Source organism: Ictalurus punctatus, chromosome 9 (assembly GCF_001660625.3).
Source record: "Ictalurus punctatus breed USDA103 chromosome 9, Coco_2.0, whole genome shotgun sequence".
Lineage (NCBI taxonomy): Eukaryota > Metazoa > Chordata > Actinopteri > Siluriformes > Ictaluridae > Ictalurus > Ictalurus punctatus.
Genome location: NC_030424.2, coordinates 23,312,139 through 23,329,132, shown reverse-complemented (window position 1 = coordinate 23,329,132; position 16,994 = coordinate 23,312,139). Strand labels below are relative to the sequence as shown.

Sequence of the window (16,994 nt, the reverse complement as noted above, 5' to 3'; positions counted from 1 at the left end):
ATAAAAATATGAATGCAGAAATACATTAACCTCTTGAACCATGAGGTAGTGGCTTAATCTTGTCACTACATACCGATTAGTTTCACTGTCTATACTAGTTAAAGTTTCTCAAACTTATATTTATGAATTATCGAATACAATAGAAAAATCTATTGTAACACAATGTCATGCATGGACACCTCCAGACCAAACTGATAGGAATGAAAGCCTGCACTCAAAGCAGCCCTTTCTGGATAAGAATGGACACCAGTGCATTAAATGTTATTTATTGACAATTTACTGTGCAAGTTCTCTGGTTGGGAAAAGTGTTTGGAAAGCAAGCTCAGGTCAGCGCCTGTTTGGTATGTCTGGGAACTGTGATTGTATAGTCTAGGCCAGATTGTTTGAGATTTCAGAAGGTCAGGAGGCAGCAACAAGTCAGTGTTATACACTGAAACCATGGGACTTACAAAAGTGTATGTAATATGTGGATGTTGGGTTTCATTCACACTATATCCACAGCTGACAGATGAAAAAGCCGTTATAAATCATCAGCACTTCAGTGCCAGTGTAAGATAAATCTCTCAAGAATCCCAGTGCTTTAGTTGTTAATTAACTTTACCAGCTGCAGGAATTTGATCTCTTTTAGTGAAATTTCTCTGCATTAATTGGGTGAAAAATCACTATGGAACCGGGCCAAGTTCAAAAAAGAAAATATGAATGCAGAAATACTCCATGTAGGCCAGGTTTCCTGATTTCCCCAGGATATTGCACCTCTTGCTGATATATTAAACACCTTTTTCAATGGTTATCGAAGTGGATCTGTTAATTAGTGGCTCCAAGTAATTTTTCAGCTGTATGCAAAACCCACCAAATGTCCCAGGTCAATCCTGAGACGTCGTTTAAATGAAACTAAACATTCGACATGCTTTTTAGATATCTAATAACCAGAAAAGAATAGCTATTTTACATTACATAATCCAGATTTATAAATTTCTGTAATTTATTCATTTTTTCCCTACTAGAGGCAAGGGTTCAACATGTAGTTTCTGTTTTTACCAAATTTAAGGAGAATATATGCTTATATTTTCCTCCTCAGATAGACAGAACACCACCCTAGGGTGGTGGCGATGGCATCATCTTTTGAGCGGTTGGTGCAATACGCGAACTGCAGCGGGTCCAATGAGGTCGGAGGCAGGGTCTTGATGTGCCTCATGACGAGCTTCTTGAAGCACTGCATGATGATGGATGTGAGTACAACGAGACGGTAGTCATTGAGGCAGGACACTGAAGACTTCTTCGGCACGGGGACAGTGGTGGTAGCCTTGAAGCACGTTGGAACGATGCTCAGGGAGATGTTGAAGATGTCAGAGACAACATCTGCTAGCTGATCTACACATCCTCTGAGCACTCTGCCAGGAATGTTGTCTGGTCCAGCAGCCTTCCGTGAGTTGACTCTTCGTAGAGTTTTCCTCAGATCAGCCGTGGTTAGACACACCACCTGGTCGTTGGGAGGAGGGGTGGTCTTCCTCACTGTCACGTCATTCTGCACCTCAAACCGAGCGTAGAAGTTGTTCAGCGCATCTGGAAGGGAGACATCACTGTCGCAGCGGGTGATGTAATGTAGTTGTTGATGGCCTGAACGCCTTGCCAAATGTGCTGCGTGTCGCTGCTATCCATGAAGTGACTGCCAATGATGCAACAGTTTTTCTATTAGAATAAACTTTGCCTATTTTTGTATTTTACAACTTTGTCATGACCCTTCGACTACACACCAATAAATCATTATACAGCGCTATACATTCTTCAGTTGTATATTATAAAGTCCAACAGTTCTAAATATATTAAAAATGATTCAGTATGTGCATACTGTGAGTAAGAGTCCCAGGATGAGCTCAGTTTTCATGAATACAGTATTAGTTCTTAAGTGCAAGTCTACAGTATCCATATGAGATTATCCATTGAACCAACAGTGAGACTTGGCATAAACTGTTGTTGGGAAGTGCAAATCTTTAAGCTATCCATATGTGTCCATCCACAGCAGCAGAAAGTCAGTTATAACTGCAGAAAGCTCCAAGCAGAAGATTATCATATGATAAAAATGAATAAAAGCAAACAGCAGCCAGTCAGGTACACTGATTTTCATTTATTCTCAGTCAGTATAAATTGGTTGTTGTTTCATGATTCAATGCCATCAATACAGGGTCTGTGGAATAAAAAAAACATACATTTAAATAAAAAATTTAAATAGAGCATTGTAGAACATCATGTTTCCTTATTTTATTTAATGTTTATTTAAGGTTTTTTTTTCATGTTGTCTTTATTGTTAGAGAACTCAGTGGTGATCTAGTACAGTAAATGTGATCTAGATCACAGGATTATAAACTATCTTAGTTCAGTTTAATTAGCTTTGACCTGAACTAACCTGAACCTGGTCTTAAAGGTTTTCTGTGAACCACTTGTGTTTGCTGATCTGCTGGAGGCTTGGCCGTTTGGTAGGGTCCTGTTCCAAGCACCACTCGATCAGATGGCAGCAGGCTGTGTGGGCAATGTTGTGATCAGAAGCAGAAATTTCATCACTTTTTAACTTCTGTTTGCAACATCATTTCACTCCAATTTTCAGCTTTTTGGAATATCTTAATGTAATGCTTCTGCATTTTCTCACCTTTAGACAGGCCAGGCTTGAAATGCAGGGTCCCGGCAACAACTTCCTTGTCAGTTATGAAGGGCATTTCTCCACAGACTATACTAAAGAGGAGTATACCGAGACTCCAGACAGTAGCAGGGTAGGCGTTATACTCTTGTTGCAGAATCCATTCTGGAGGCCAGTAATCTGGAGTTCCTGAATGAAAGAACAAGAACGCCATTTTCTGTACTGCTTATCCTACACAGAGTCATGGGGGAGCCTGGAGCCTATTCAAGGGAGCTCGGGGCACAAAGCTAAGCACACTCTGGATAGGGTACCAACCTATCGCAGGGTGCAGTCGCACACCCATTCACACACTACAGACAATTTGGAACTGTCAGTCAGCCTACAGTGCATGTGTTTGGACTGGGGGAGGAAACCAGAGCAGCTGGAGTAAGCCCCTGAAGCACAGGGAGAACATGCAAACGTTGCGCACACAGGGCAGAGGCAGGATTCGAACCCCTAACCACTAAGCCACCGTACCACCCCACAGCAACATCACAAATTAGATATTCAATCCATTCAATTATATACCATATCTGTTACTCCTTGATGGGCAATTACCTGCATATTCCTCGTAGGGTGTGTCCTGCCACAAATCACCACAGCCAAAGTCAATGAGTTTGACTTCCAATGTGTCGGGGTTGAAAAGAAGGTTTTCCGCCTTGATGTCACGATGGAAAACGCCGCGATTATGGCAGTAGCGGGCAGCCTCAACCACCTGTAGCATGAAATCAAATAATACCATCAATCTCACTCATTGAAAAAGAAGAAGAACACTGTCTGCCTGGATCAACAACAAAAGTGCTGAATTTAATTCTAGCAAAGTACAACTACTTATATCAATGACTGCATCAGTAGCTACGTACTATAAGAAGAACAACCAGTCACAGCAAGACTGCAAACTTACAGCCACATCACACAGTCACAGCCAAAGCATACATGAGTAGACCTTGTCACGAGTTCCCCTTTAAGCAGCGCACTGTGGAGCATGTGAGTGCGCGTGCACGAGAAGGTGCGCAAGCACCTACTTTACCCTTGTGGACAATCGTGACATTTCGACACGTGCATTTGTTTATGTTTCTGTTATGTCTCCTCCCCGTTCTGTCATTGGTTGTTGTTTCATGTGTGTCTGAATCGCCCTCAGCCGTCAGCCATTACGAGGCTGATTATGTTTGTACATATACCGCGCGCCTCCCAGCACACGGCGCGGAATATTGAATGAGTTATAGTATCTTAGTTTAGAGTCTTTACGGTAGATAACCATAGTCATAGTTCATGTCATGGGTCATGGTTCATGTTTAGGTACGTTAGTTTTGTTCATGCTGGTTTCTCTGCTATCAGTCCCGCGCTATAGTTCATGTTTCTTGTTTTGTTTGTGGACCCTGTATTTCCGTGACCGCGACCTTGATTCCTGCCTTGCCCCTTTATGCCTGTTTGCCGATCGCCTGAACTTTGCATGTCACTGGATTACGTTTGTGGATCATGTATTGGATTTGTCTGCTTGTCTCTCTCTTAAATAAAACTGTTCATACTGCGATTGCATAATACCTTATCTCCGTTACGTCACGATACGTGACAGACCTTCATTAAAACAATTCACTCACACACACATTTAAATACACACAAACACAAACCAAATTATGCTGGTGGGGATTGTTATCGTTAATATTACTATTACTTTACCATTATTATCTACATTTTGTGTGTCAGTTTGTATTGTCCATCTTTAACCTTGTTACTTTGTGAAGCATCTGATAACATTAACAAACTCTCTATAACAAATTCCCGGGTCCTCCAAAGAGGGGTCATGGTGGTGGGACAAAAAAGATGAATCACCTGCAGCATGATGATTTTGGCCAGTAGTTCATCTAGTACGCCTTTTTGGCTCATACACAGAGAATACACGTCCATGCAGGGGACGGGTCTCTCCAGGACCAACAGGAAGTAGTTGGGCATATCGAACCAATCCAGAAGCTGCAGAACGTTCTTGTTGTGAGGTGGCTTTGATACAATTTGCATTAAAGCCACCTCTTGAAGGAGCTTGCAGGACTCGCCAGGCTAAAATTAGAAGAAGCATAGTTAGCATGGGTTTGTAGTAGGGCAACCACCTGTCCCAAATTTCACAGGATAGTCCTGAGAATGGAAGGTTGGTCCCGAATAAACAAAATGAGCATTTCACAGTTCACATGGGTAAATGAGTATAAATTATGTTTGGTAAAAACATTCTAAATCTGGATCTTTTATAGTTTGATTAGATTTAAAATATTCATTGTGGGGGGCGGATTCAAGCTAGTGCTTGGTCAGACCTGTTGAAGCAGAACGTAAAAGCCAGATATACAACTAAAATAAATGACTTTGCTGTTTAGCTACTCTTCAACTCAATCTCACTTCTTTACTCATGTGTGTAATACTAATGTGTGTAATACAGTATATCATGATGTAGTTTAGCGTGTCTGTTACCGTTAGCTTACGTTATATCACTTGATCAATTTATAACTAATATATTGTTGTTTATATGTTGTGATTCCTGCTATATGAATGAAAAAAACTCTAGTCTGATTTAATTATTATGGATTATTAGGCTATTATTATAGTTATTATAGTTTTAATAGATTTGAAAGTATCAATAGAATTAAAACACTTGGTGTAGACAGACAGATGTTGGTTTATGATCATTGCTGTCCCACTGTACATTTACATTAGCCTGCATCTCACTGCTTTGACCATGTTTCTTGCTGTTAGACTCAATCACACACAGTGCATGTATATTAGCATTTACAGTACTGTGCAAAAGTCTTAGGCACCCTATTTTTTAAAGTACCAACTTTGTTATAGATTTTTATTTGATGACTTCTACATTATCAAGTCAGTACAAAAACATTTTAGATTTCCAAACATTAGTTTTCCAGCACAAAATGAAATGTTACAGAAAAATGTTTGTATGTCAGTAAAGAAGGCAGCACATTAAGTGATAAGAGACACTTTACAGACAAAAAACACAATGAAGGCTGCTGGGTTTTCTGCAAAAATAAGAAGCAAGTGTGAAAGTCAAAATCTCAGAAGAACCGTGGCTGCTCAATAAAACTTACAGCGCATTTCCTTATGAAACTGCACTAATTCTTCCTGAGACTACTTTTTTTTCTTTCTTTTCTTTCTTTTTTTTAAAGCAAGAGATCATCACACCAAATATTGCCTTTGTTTCATTTATTACTGTTTATTGCTCATTAATTTCATTATTTTTGAAGGCATCTTTGCTCTACATCATTTCCTTACATGTGCCTAAGACCTTTGCACACAACTGTACACCTCGTGCGATTAAAAGAAATGTATGATATCTGTAACAAGGCAAATTTTTGTAAGAATCAGTCGAACATAAAAGCTAGTTCATTTTTTCATTGTAGAAATGCATCTCTCCATAGACTTGCACTTGTTTATGAGCAGTCCTCACCCTAGTATTGTGGTAGGGGGCTCGACTTATGAAAGTAGTTAGCAACACTGGCTAATTCAGCAGCTAAGATTCTTATATCTGTGCTGAAACATGGCTACAAGTTGAATTGTTTTTGTTTACAGTAGCAGGCGCAAGTAAATGAAGACATCCTCTAAACATAGTTTTGGTCTATAAAGCAATTGTAAAAGCAGAAGTAAAATAAGTTTACTTACAATGGTGATGTACCAATCTGAGGCATTCTTGGCAATGTATTTAATTGCAACCTAAAACAATTAATATACTTATTACCAACAGTCCCTGTATTAGCAGTTGACAAATGTAGATATGCTTGAAGAGTTTAATGCACGGCGTAAACAAATTTGAATAAACAAATAGGAAGACAGGCTTAGGTGACAAGTTTCATTTGTAGAGTGGTGGAACTATAGTGAAGGAAGTATTCATTGGAGCAGAATCTCTGCTTACTGTGTTATCTAATTACAACAGATGGTATAACAAACATATTTCTTTCTGTATTTTACTATGTATAGGTTCAGAGTTGGTTAGCCCTTTATGTTATGACAGTTGGCAATGTAATGTAGCTAACTAGATAATCAATTTCATTTATGCAGAACTGAATAATAATAAATGCTGTAAATTTTCACAGGATTTGCAATATTGTAATCTCATCTGTATCAGCATTTCCTTCTTTCTATGAGAATGATTATCCTTAATGATTATCATATAGTCTCTATTCTTCCGGTTTCACCTATTTCCAACTGTCACTTTAATTCCATCTTCCTGGTGTGTTTTAAATTGTTGATAAATAACAAAATGTCAGTAGCCCATTACTGAAATAATAGAATATTTAAATATTCTTCATAATAAAAAAAATACAATGAGGATTTTGAATCATGTGAAGTACACCTACAAAAGAGGGGGGCAATTTACCTGTTGTCCATCTTTCTTACAGGTTCCTTCATAAACTGTGCCAAAGCTTCCACTCCCGAGCCGGTTTCCCATGGTGTACAAGGCAAGAAATCTCTGTGCTGAAGAAAACAAAAAGCATAAAATAAGCCTCATGTTCAAGGCCAGTAATACATTAATGTTTTATTGCATATATGTTTTTTTGTTGTTGTTGTTGTTTTTTGTTTTTTAAATAAGTGATACAACTGTACAGTAACTATAAATATGTCATGATGGCCTTGTTACACCATTCTGTCCTTGGATATAGACAAGCCACTTGTTTCTTATAGAACAGCTTTGGAGAAATCAGTTGTACACATATACAGTGCACACTACAGAATTTGATCATGATAAGCTAAAGTAGGTTGAGAATGGCACTTCCTATTTTTGTGCAATCAATCCAAATCTTACCAAAAAAAACATCTGTTTAGCTGCCTAAACTCATCTCAGTGAAGCTTCAGCACTATTTCTATTCAGACAAGTGTGTTCATCTGCCGGTCAGTTTAGAAGGGCATTTTGCAGTAAATGTTTTTCAGCACTTTAAATTGGACTGATTTGCACCCAACAAGTGACTAGTCTTGCATCTAGGCCTCATCACATCAGAATGGAGCACACCCTTAATTTCCCAATGTTTCCATCGTCTTCTTTTTTTGGGTTTACAAACAACAACCATTTACTTTTATTGCCACTAACTGGGCTGCTTTCATGAGCGTTTAAGCATCATCTAGTCACATGACCAAAATGAGACCAACATAAGCAATCTAATGCCAGGTACTTTGTAAGTGTTATTGTGCTCTTATGTCAGAAAGATTTTGGCAGATTTGAATGTTGCATTTTGAAATATTGGTGTAAATGATGGATCATAACGTACCCTCTGGTTCAGTGAGGAATTTCAGACAGGAAGGGTAGAAAGTGGGCATCTCTTGGACCTGAAAGTTGGATATATTATCATATTATCATAGATTATTCTATCATATCTTAGTATACTGTTAATAAAACATGATAAATCTTGGATGTATTCCGTATGCTAAGAAAGTTTGTGTCCATAGGATACAAAATCATCTTTACAAATGAATTATTTTATATTATTTAGATGTATTGCTATACCAGCACTTGGTTTAAGTATAAAAATAAGATATAACTTTAATTAAGAATAGTTTATCACCTCGCTGTCCACATCCCAGACCTCAGGCTGGAGTTCCAGAGTATTCACATAGGTGGTGGCTGTTTCAGGCATCAGAGAACCATCTGACTCTGAGTCTTCATCCCACATCTCAGCCTGCAGCTCCATGGCAGTAAGATGGAGAGTGGACTTTTCAGCTGTCAGGAGACCCTGTGATTGAGAGTCCACATCCCACACAACCTGCTGCTCTGGGATAATATAATCCTTCCCAAGAATCTGTTCCACCTTCTAAGCAAGAAGTTTTGCACAGGTTAATACTGGACATTTTTGCATGAACTACAAATACTACAACAGAAGTATGAACTAACATAAAAGTTGAAAGATTTGTGGACAATGATGGAGAACATTTCTTAGCATTTAGTAATCTTTAAGATTAAGGTGAAGGCTTGTTTATGTTTTTATATGCACACCTTGTGTAGGCACAGGTAGCGAAGATTTACCAGCCAGTTGGGTTCTTTGGCCTTCCCTCTGTACAGTTCCTCAGAGAGCTGCAGAAACAGATAGGGAAGGGAAATTGGTGCTCTGCATTTAAAAAAAAAAACAAACCTGAAATCTTTTCACAAATATTGATCATTTTATTTACCGTAATAAGACGGCTCATGAGGATGACTGTGATGTTACTGGGGAAGGTGGCTACTGCCGTAGCAATGGTCCTGCAGTAGTTCCGGGCTTGAGCAGAATGTCCAGAATCAGCTAGCCTTCTGGCGTGAAGTAGCTTGATGATCTAAGACAGGAAGAGTCGTTCATTCTCAGTATAAGCTGTCACTACAATTTTACCAATTAGAGACCATATCATTAATAAAAAAAAAAAGAGATTTCAACCTGAAAGTTTGGCTGTGTGAACCCAGAGTTCAACCAGAGGGCATACTCATACACTTCAGTTCGTTCGAAGGCTTCCCTCATAGCTGACTTCCCAAATGGCAAACTGGTCAAAAAAAAAACAAAAAAAAAATAATGAAAGTTTTTAAAAAAAGAGACAAGTGTATCAGTAGCAAGTGATAAAAATAACCCGACACATGCATACACACATGAACACAACATACCCTCCAGATCCAATCAGAGTGAAACTGGTTCTGTCATTGTACGAGTCCAGCTCAACCTGTGCCACCACATAACAGACATGAGCTGGGTATATTTGTCCTCTGGACGCTGCAGAAAAATCAAACATTCATGTAAGGATAAGGGTCCATCAAATAGTCCGTGATAAAATTCATGATATCATTATAGCATAACATGAAATATATGCAAATGTATGCAAATTCCAGAAAAATACAGTTACTGTTGCGTTTATCCATACCAAGTGTGTCTCCCATTTTAATGACGGATTCCCACAGCTTATCTTCTGAATCATTAGAGTTGGATAAGCAACGAGCGAGAAGAAGGCACCAGTGATCCTCTTTCTCAAGATCTCCGAGCTGTTGCATGAATTGTCATGTCAGTCAGCACGATACTTGCTAAACCAGTACATAAATATATATTCATAACCAGACAGATGCATGCTGATGTGCTTTTAATACCTTATTCTTATAAGCATTGTAGCCCATCCAGAGGAGAGGAGTGATGTCCGTCATCATCACATTCTGCAAAAGAAATTTATTTTAGAATTAATTTATGTACATGTTTATTAGAATTCAGAGATTTTGTGCCTTCATGGCTATAGTCAATAAATTCACTTAAAATATGGTAATTTTCAAAACACAATTAATACACTTACCCCATTTTGGGTGCAGAACTTCTCCATGATAAGCCAAAACACATAGGCTGCTTGCTGGTCAGGCACATCATCCTTAATCAGACACTCATGGGTCTTTCTCCGGATAAAATCAATCAGGTCCCCCTTCTTCATCTTTTTGCTGCAACAGATGTTCGGATAGGTGGATTATGGCACATACACGTTGATAATATGTTTCAGATCACTACTGCTGCAATAGCCTGCATATTTACTGTTCAGCTCCTGGGTGTTAAATGAGAGAAGAAAGGAGGTCTCACCTCAGAAGAGGACCTGGAAAAGTTGCTGTCTTAAGGTCATGATGTGACAGCCACTGATCGCACAGGTAGTTAATATCACACAGGATGATTGGCTTCCCTAGAGTCAAATACACAGTTAGAGCTACATACAAAGACTGTGATTCTGTATTCTGATAAATAAATGCTTTTCTTTCTCCCACAGTGAGACATTAATTGTACTAGTGCCATTGACCTTTTTCTAAGATCATAAGCTACATCTACTTCTTTACATCCTATGAAGCTTCTAATCAAATTGAACACTCTGCCTCAGATCATTACAATGTTTTGTTTGTTGTCTACATATATGTGAATATTTGGTGTTGATTTCCTTCTCATCTTGTAACAAACTGTGGCTTGTGCAATGATGGGCCTCGTAATCTAAATCCTTTCGAATGTAATTTGAGCCAATTTCAGGGATCCATTTTCTCCACAGGTTGTAGTTTTACTCACTGTTGCTTTATATAAACTACATTGCATCTGTCTTACCTGGTCTTTCTGTAGGATGGGGTGTAGTATCCATACAGGGACTATTTATAAGCAGTAGGTTCAACATTTTCAACAATGCTTTACACTATGGAACAAAGAGCAATGCGATCAACGAAGGTGTGTGTGTTTCTCTGTGTGAAAAAGTGTTGTGTGTCTAGGGCCTGGAATTCTATATTCTAAATTCCATATTCTAGGGTTGCTATGTGAACACTGTGATGTAATAATGTACAGCTGAAATTCCATCTTGAATTCAGTGACATGGAGTCAGTCAAAAATGTCCATTCGGTCTGAGTGAAGGGGCAAAGATCAAAAATAACTAGCAAAGGGGGAAAACTGAAAAACTACAATCAGGTGTCTTTATGCTGAGTTGACATGATACTCATTCAGGCCTATGCATTGTTAGTGTTGGGTGATTTTTTTTGAGTGATTTTTTAATATATATGTTGATATAGTTATAGACATTTGAAACTTTTTATTCTGGCCCTGATTGTGCTTAATTGTATTTTAAAATGCCTACGAGACTTTAAAAAAATACTTTACATATATTGTGTAATCTCATATTTTTACCCCAAGGAAATAGGACATTGTCATGATCTGGCCAGCAGATGACGCTGCAGCGACGCTGGAGCGTGTGCGAGTGCACAAACCAGAGCAAGCACATACTCGCGCATTACAGAGAGACTTTGTTTACAATGGACACGTGCGTTTGTTTCTGTTTGTTCTCTGCCTTGTTTAGCCATTGGTTGATTTTCGAGGGCGTGTAAGGATTGTTACCAGCTGTTAACACTCAAGGTAATCACACTTGTTATTTAAACCCTTTGCTTTGCTGTGCATGTCTATAGATGGATGTGTCCATGCGGTAATGTGTCCATGCGGTAATGTGTCCATGCGGTAATGTGTCCATGCGGTAATGTGTCCATGCGGTAATGTGTCCATGCGGTAATGTGTCCATGTTCTGCTCTGGTTTCGTGTTCCATGCCATAGTCTTAGTTAAATATTTTCCATGTCTAGTTTCTTGTTTCATGCCATAGTTAAATGACAGATGTGTATAGGTTTAAAATGGAGTTTTAACACACTAAGGCAAAGACTAAACATAAACTAAAGACCTTAAACAAAGCAACATAGACAACGGCAAAGGAAGACAAACGTAAGACAAGGAGTGCAGTGAAAACTGTGGCTATATACACCGCTATTGTGATTCTGTGGGATTCGGTATTGGTACATTTACATTTGTATTTTACATTTATTCATTTAGCAGACGCGTTTATCCAAAACAACTTACAAATTAGTATATACAAGCAAAATGATATATCAAACAGAAAATAATAAAGTAGTGCTACCATACAAGATTGTTAATTGAGTGCTAGAGGAGCAAAGAGCACAGAGTAGAGGCGTAAGAACCAGTAAGTGCAGGATTTTTGTTTGTTTGTTTGTTTTTTAAGGGGGACAAGGGGACGGGTTAGGGGTTAGTTAACTGTTCACGAAAGAGGTGGGTGTTTAGCTGTTGTTGCATTCTTGAATAGAGTGACAGATTTTGCTGTCCACACTAAGGTTGGAAGTTCATTCCATCACTGAGGGACAGTCCCTTTGAACAACACATGAGGAACTTACTTCTATTTATGCTAAGAGTGTCATTAAACTTCCTGTAGGAAACAGAAATAAGATGATATAACTGGGTTAAAATTCAATTTTCTGCTGAACAAACAAAACACATTTTAATACACTTCAGTACTTTCCTTGCTGAGTACTAATAGCAAAGTGACCTCACACTCAGTTGTAGAACAACTACAAAACCTTCCATCTCACTTTCTTTCATTCAGGATTGGTTTCATTCAGGATTGGTTTCCTTCAGAACTATTGGAAGCCATGTCTCAAGATCTTTACAAGGGTGTGTAACATGTCAGACAATAGCAGACAGCACTCTAATAGTGCTGTATACTTTATTGAGAATGAGAATCAATCAACATGTTTATGTACTCTGATAGGAACTGCTTGATGCTGTATTCTACTGAAGGTAAGGATTACTCAAACTCAACACAGAACCCTTGGCAGTTACTTTCACACAGCACTCGAGAGCCTTCACTGGACACAGGTACAGATATACGTTGAAAGTTTCATATAGTTGATTGATATACTGTGGTCTGAGTGTCATTGAAAGGAATGCTGGGTTTGACTTCACAGTGTAATATGTTTGAAATCTGGTCCCCTACACAAGACATTGTGTGCCAACCAGTAACACATGCAATTCATCTGCCCATATTAATGGCCTGTGAAGAAAAAAAAAAATCAGTTTTAAGCAAAAGCCACTAAGTCTTCCATCAGTTCATATGGCAAGGTGCCCATGCTGCCAATTACATCTTTAACACAAGCTCAGGTTATCCCACTGCTTAAAAACCAACACCTGCTGCTGTAGACAACTACAGATCTGTCTCCCTCCTTCCTTTTCTGTCCAAACCCCTTGAAAGAGCTGTTATGTGTAATGTTTACTTTATACATTTATTTGACCCATTCTTTTGAAGGTTGATAACCATAAATAAGGCTTGAAGAGTCTTAAGATAAAATCACAAAACAGAGTTTATTCCAAGGCAGTAGAGAAGCACACAGGAACAATTACATTTACATTCATTCATTTATCCAAAGCGACTTACAAATGAGGACATAGAGTTTATTCTGAACAAGTTATAGAGAGGTAGTTATAGAGAAGTATACACTGATCAGCCATAACATTAAAACCAGCTGCCTAATAGGTGACTGTTATGGGCTTCCAGTTGGTTGCTATGGTGTTTCTAGGAGGTTTCAATATGATCCCAGGTGATTGCTATGGTGTTTCTAGGAGGTTTCAATATGATACCAGGTGGTTGCAAGGTTGTAGCTAGTAAAACTGGGCAATGTTGTTCTTTTGACATCCATTAGCACACTTTTTATTTGATTGTTTTCCACATTATTTTCTACTATGATATTTTTTGGATCCGAGATAGCACTGTGCAAAGGGCTGAAAAAGAGAGGTATTGATGGTGCTACCCAGAGTCCTGAACCGTTCTACCCAAAGCTGTGTGCTGATGGAGAAAGTCATGCAAAAAACATCATTTATTTTGGGGTTGTTTTTTTTTTACAGGCCATCACGGGTTGGGCATCTCAAACTGTGGGGGTCCAACAAACTGTAGATAAACACAAAGATCTTCAGGAACTCTTTAGTGGAGGGCGACTGGAGAGATTTGACTGTGATTGAAGCTGGGAAGCCATTATCTCCAAGGAACTGCAAAGAAACAGAGAAACAACCAGTGAGTCCACAGAATAAAACAGGCTTCATTAGACACTTATGAATAAATCTAAGCATTATTGGAGTACACTGTTTAATCTACAGTGTTGAATTAATAAAAAAAACAAGGAGAAACAACGGATATTTAGAGATAACAACCCAATAATGGCCTCTTAATTAGAATGTAGAAGGTGCTGAATTAAAATGACGCAAACCTCACAAAGCTCCTTGATACACTGCCAAACAAAGGCTTTATCGTGAAGAGGTCGGGGGTCTTTTATCTTCTCCCTAAGTCCCAACAATGCTGTTTCTCTGCCCACCAGCACCCATACCCGCTCCTCTGTGGATAAATGAGTGTCAGACATTGTCACTGGGACTGAAAATGTCAGGGAAATTACAGCAATGAAAAACCACCGACTATTATGCAATACTTATGATGCATTTATAGAGGATTAGAACAATAAGGTTTTGGAATTAATAGGGATTTTTATTATCAGGTAAGGAATAAAACACAATGTAGACTGACGCAAACCGCGGGTTACTATTCCCATCCCAGAGTTGATTATTTTCTTATAATACAGCAGCACATATCGAAGTGTTTTATTCCTAATATGCCACACCAATCGGCCAGTGATTACAATGATTAATTTATTGTTGAATTTGCCAGAAAATCATCATTTATATCTATTTAATGTTGTGGAAAGTCTACAAGACCAGTTGCACACCTTACTTAGTTTCTAAAAAAGCTAGTCCTCCTCTCTGATGTGTTAGACTGAGGCTTTGGGATGTTCAGCTTGCCAAATACATTGTGGGTGTCAAAAGAGTATAAAAGTGTCATATACCACACATAAATACAGCATTTACAGTCTGTCAGCCATCACCCACCCCTGGGGTGTTGTAATGTAAGCAAGTGAAAAGCAAAATGTCATAAATACAGCTCACTGCAGCAAAAACCCCAACCCATGAGATCTGTATGTATACCTCTGTGGTGTGGTGTTCGCCATACTCATCCTGCTGTCAGTCACACGCATCTCAGAATATCTGCTGCTTGGTTTTCCAATCATGTTGACATCATAGCAAAAGCAAGAATTAAAATCACAACATGTAAAGGAAAAAAACATTAAATGCAACACTATCTCAACATGCCTATAAATAAAGATCAAGAAGCTACAACAGTCTTTTTAATCAGAACACAAACAGAGTGCATTTTAGTTATTTAGAAGTTATACACTGTTAACGTAAAGCTTAAGCGCTCCAAATCCAGGGCTGTGTGCTCAGTCCACTGCTGTTCACACTGCTGACTCACGAGTGTGCAGCAAGGCACGGCTCCAACCACATCATCAAGTTCTCCAATGACACGACCGTGGGTAGGTCTCATCAGCAAGAACGACGAGTCAGCATACGGAGAGGAGGTGCAGCGGCTAACGGACTGGTGCAGAGCCAACAACCTGTCTCTGAATGTGGACAAAACAAAAGAGATGATTGTTGACTGCAGGAGAGCACGGAGCAACCACTCTCCACTGAGCATCGATGGCTCCTCCGTGGAGATCGTCAAGAGCACCAAATTCCTTGGTGTTCACCTGAGTGTGTAGGATGTGTATGGAAAATGGGTGGTGCGATGAAGTTCAAATCCAGGAGGCATTTCCCTCTGTGTAATAACCTGACACACCTGTCACTGACAGCCTGCATGAATCTACAATCTGGGCTAGAAGGAAATCATTCTCGCGCCTTCAGATCATCCTGTGTATTCGACCATTGTTACTGTTGCACTTCAAAATAAAATATTGTTGCACTTTAAAACAATCCAAAATAATCCACCTTAAAACATTAAAAATGATTTGCTGAACGGCTAATAATCAGGTGTCAATGCCAGAAGTTAATAATGTAGCATATCAACTAGAATTACCTCCCACATGCACCAACTTTTCATGTTTCCTTGCTCAAAATTGTTTCTCCTTCTGCCCAAAACCAGGTGACTGTAGCAAAGCCACTTCCACCACTGGAGAAAAGCTCAGCATATGTCCTCAGAAAACACCTTGACTCCAGGATATGGGGACAACCTTGTGGATTTGGAGGAGTATGGTCCTGAAGAGAGAGACTAAAGACATTCTGGGACATTCACTGTCCTCGCCTGAGTTCTAACACACACTTTGCATCCCTCAGTCATGTCCTGTATTATAGCACTGCTCGACTGGTCCCCATCTCTCAGGGTACAAGGAAAGCATGCATCGAGGCATCAAGGATGGTGGAATTAACTTCCTCTAGATGTCCTAGATGTCTTAAAATGCCGACTACCGTAAATACCTACCTCTTCATGGAGTACTTAAATTAGCACTTTATTAAAACAATTGTGTTGTGTTGTCTGTATGTTTTTCTTACTATATTACCTCCCCAACAGAGTTTTTTTTAGACTGATAGTACTCTTTATCTGTGACCCTGTGAACCAGTATCAGGATATGTTTATTGCCAGAGACTTCTAAGCACTCCCGTAAGTTGCTCTTGATAAGAACAGCTACCAAATACCATAAATATAAACGTCTTGGGATATTTAAGGACTTATTCATGGACACCGGTGTACAGTAATGTACATTATTTACACCAAAGTATATTACTGTACGTTAATGTTCTTAAGTATTTCATTAAAGTATTTCAGTATTTCAATTTTTGCAGACATTATACGTCCACTCAACTAAATTTCAAAGCAAAATATCCTACCTTTAATCTGTTACTTTCTGCAGCGTGCCAATCATTACTTAAAAAAACCCAACAGTACTCATCGACACATACAGATAAATCACGTATGGTTCCATCTGGATGGCAACCCTCTTCTTTCTCGGATGCATTAGCATGCAGCTAACTTTGAGGGTTTTGTTTCATTTGATTTTTAACAGAACATTTCAGAGGGATTGCATATCATTGGATGCAAATGTAAATAGACAGAAAAATAAGGAATATTTTCTTCACAAATCTATCAAACTTCACAAAAATATTTAGGTCTGAA

General features: G+C 38.8%; 1 protein-coding gene and 2 long non-coding RNA genes across 6 annotated transcripts; 1 reads left to right on the top strand and 2 right to left on the bottom strand.

The window, feature by feature from the left end:
- Window positions 1-331: 331 nt before the first annotated feature.
- Window positions 332-10,901, bottom strand: LOC108269550 (uncharacterized). 3 transcript variants are annotated; one of them, XM_017475494.3, is made up of 18 exons: window positions 10,735-10,900; window positions 10,231-10,327; window positions 9,956-10,094; window positions 9,759-9,821; window positions 9,539-9,656; window positions 9,285-9,390; window positions 9,064-9,166; window positions 8,825-8,965; window positions 8,652-8,729; window positions 8,224-8,469; window positions 7,930-7,987; window positions 7,044-7,141; window positions 6,329-6,379; window positions 4,505-4,726; window positions 3,230-3,386; window positions 2,645-2,821; window positions 2,405-2,517; window positions 338-2,185 (listed from the first exon to the last, which is right to left on the bottom strand). In XM_017475494.3, exons 1-17 carry the CDS (start codon window positions 10,799-10,801, stop codon window positions 2,417-2,419), a joined length of 2,022 nt encoding a protein of 673 aa, XP_017330983.1. In that variant the 5' UTR covers window positions 10,802-10,900; the 3' UTR covers window positions 338-2,185; window positions 2,405-2,416. The 3 variants fall into 3 exon arrangements, with proteins under 3 accessions (XP_017330985.1, XP_017330983.1, XP_017330984.1); XM_017475495.3 differs by having other exon boundaries at window positions 8,224-8,466; XM_017475496.3 differs by lacking the exon at window positions 2,645-2,821 and having other exon boundaries at window positions 332-2,185; window positions 10,735-10,901.
- Window positions 10,902-11,394: 493 nt separating this feature from the next.
- On the top strand, window positions 11,395-16,105 carry LOC108269511 (uncharacterized). Its single transcript, XR_001813477.3, has 5 exons — window positions 11,395-11,526; window positions 12,555-12,622; window positions 12,720-12,826; window positions 13,850-14,015; window positions 15,966-16,105. It is a non-coding gene; the product is annotated as an uncharacterized LOC108269511 (long non-coding RNA).
- On the bottom strand, window positions 13,291-16,015 carry LOC108269510 (uncharacterized). 2 transcript variants are annotated; one of them, XR_001813476.3, is made up of 4 exons: window positions 15,300-16,015; window positions 14,975-15,037; window positions 14,209-14,333; window positions 13,291-13,990 (listed from the first exon to the last, which is right to left on the bottom strand). It is a non-coding gene; the product is annotated as an uncharacterized LOC108269510 (long non-coding RNA). The 2 variants fall into 2 exon arrangements; XR_001813475.3 differs by having other exon boundaries at window positions 14,975-16,015.
- Window positions 16,106-16,994: the final 889 nt, after the last annotated feature.

Bases quoted from the DNA above. Each gene is read 5' to 3' on its own strand.
- LOC108269550 (XM_017475494.3), bottom strand. From the start codon at position 10,801: ATGTTGAACCTACTGCTTATAAATAGTCCCTGTATGGATACTACACCC. The intron at 9,391-9,538 runs GTATGGATAAAC...ATTTTTCTGCAG, and splicing joins TAAAATGGGAGACACACTTG to CGTCCAGAGGACAAATATAC. The intron at 7,142-7,929 runs GTACGTTATGAT...TGTTTTCTTCAG, and splicing joins ATTCCTCACTGAACCAGAGG to CACAGAGATTTCTTGCCTTG.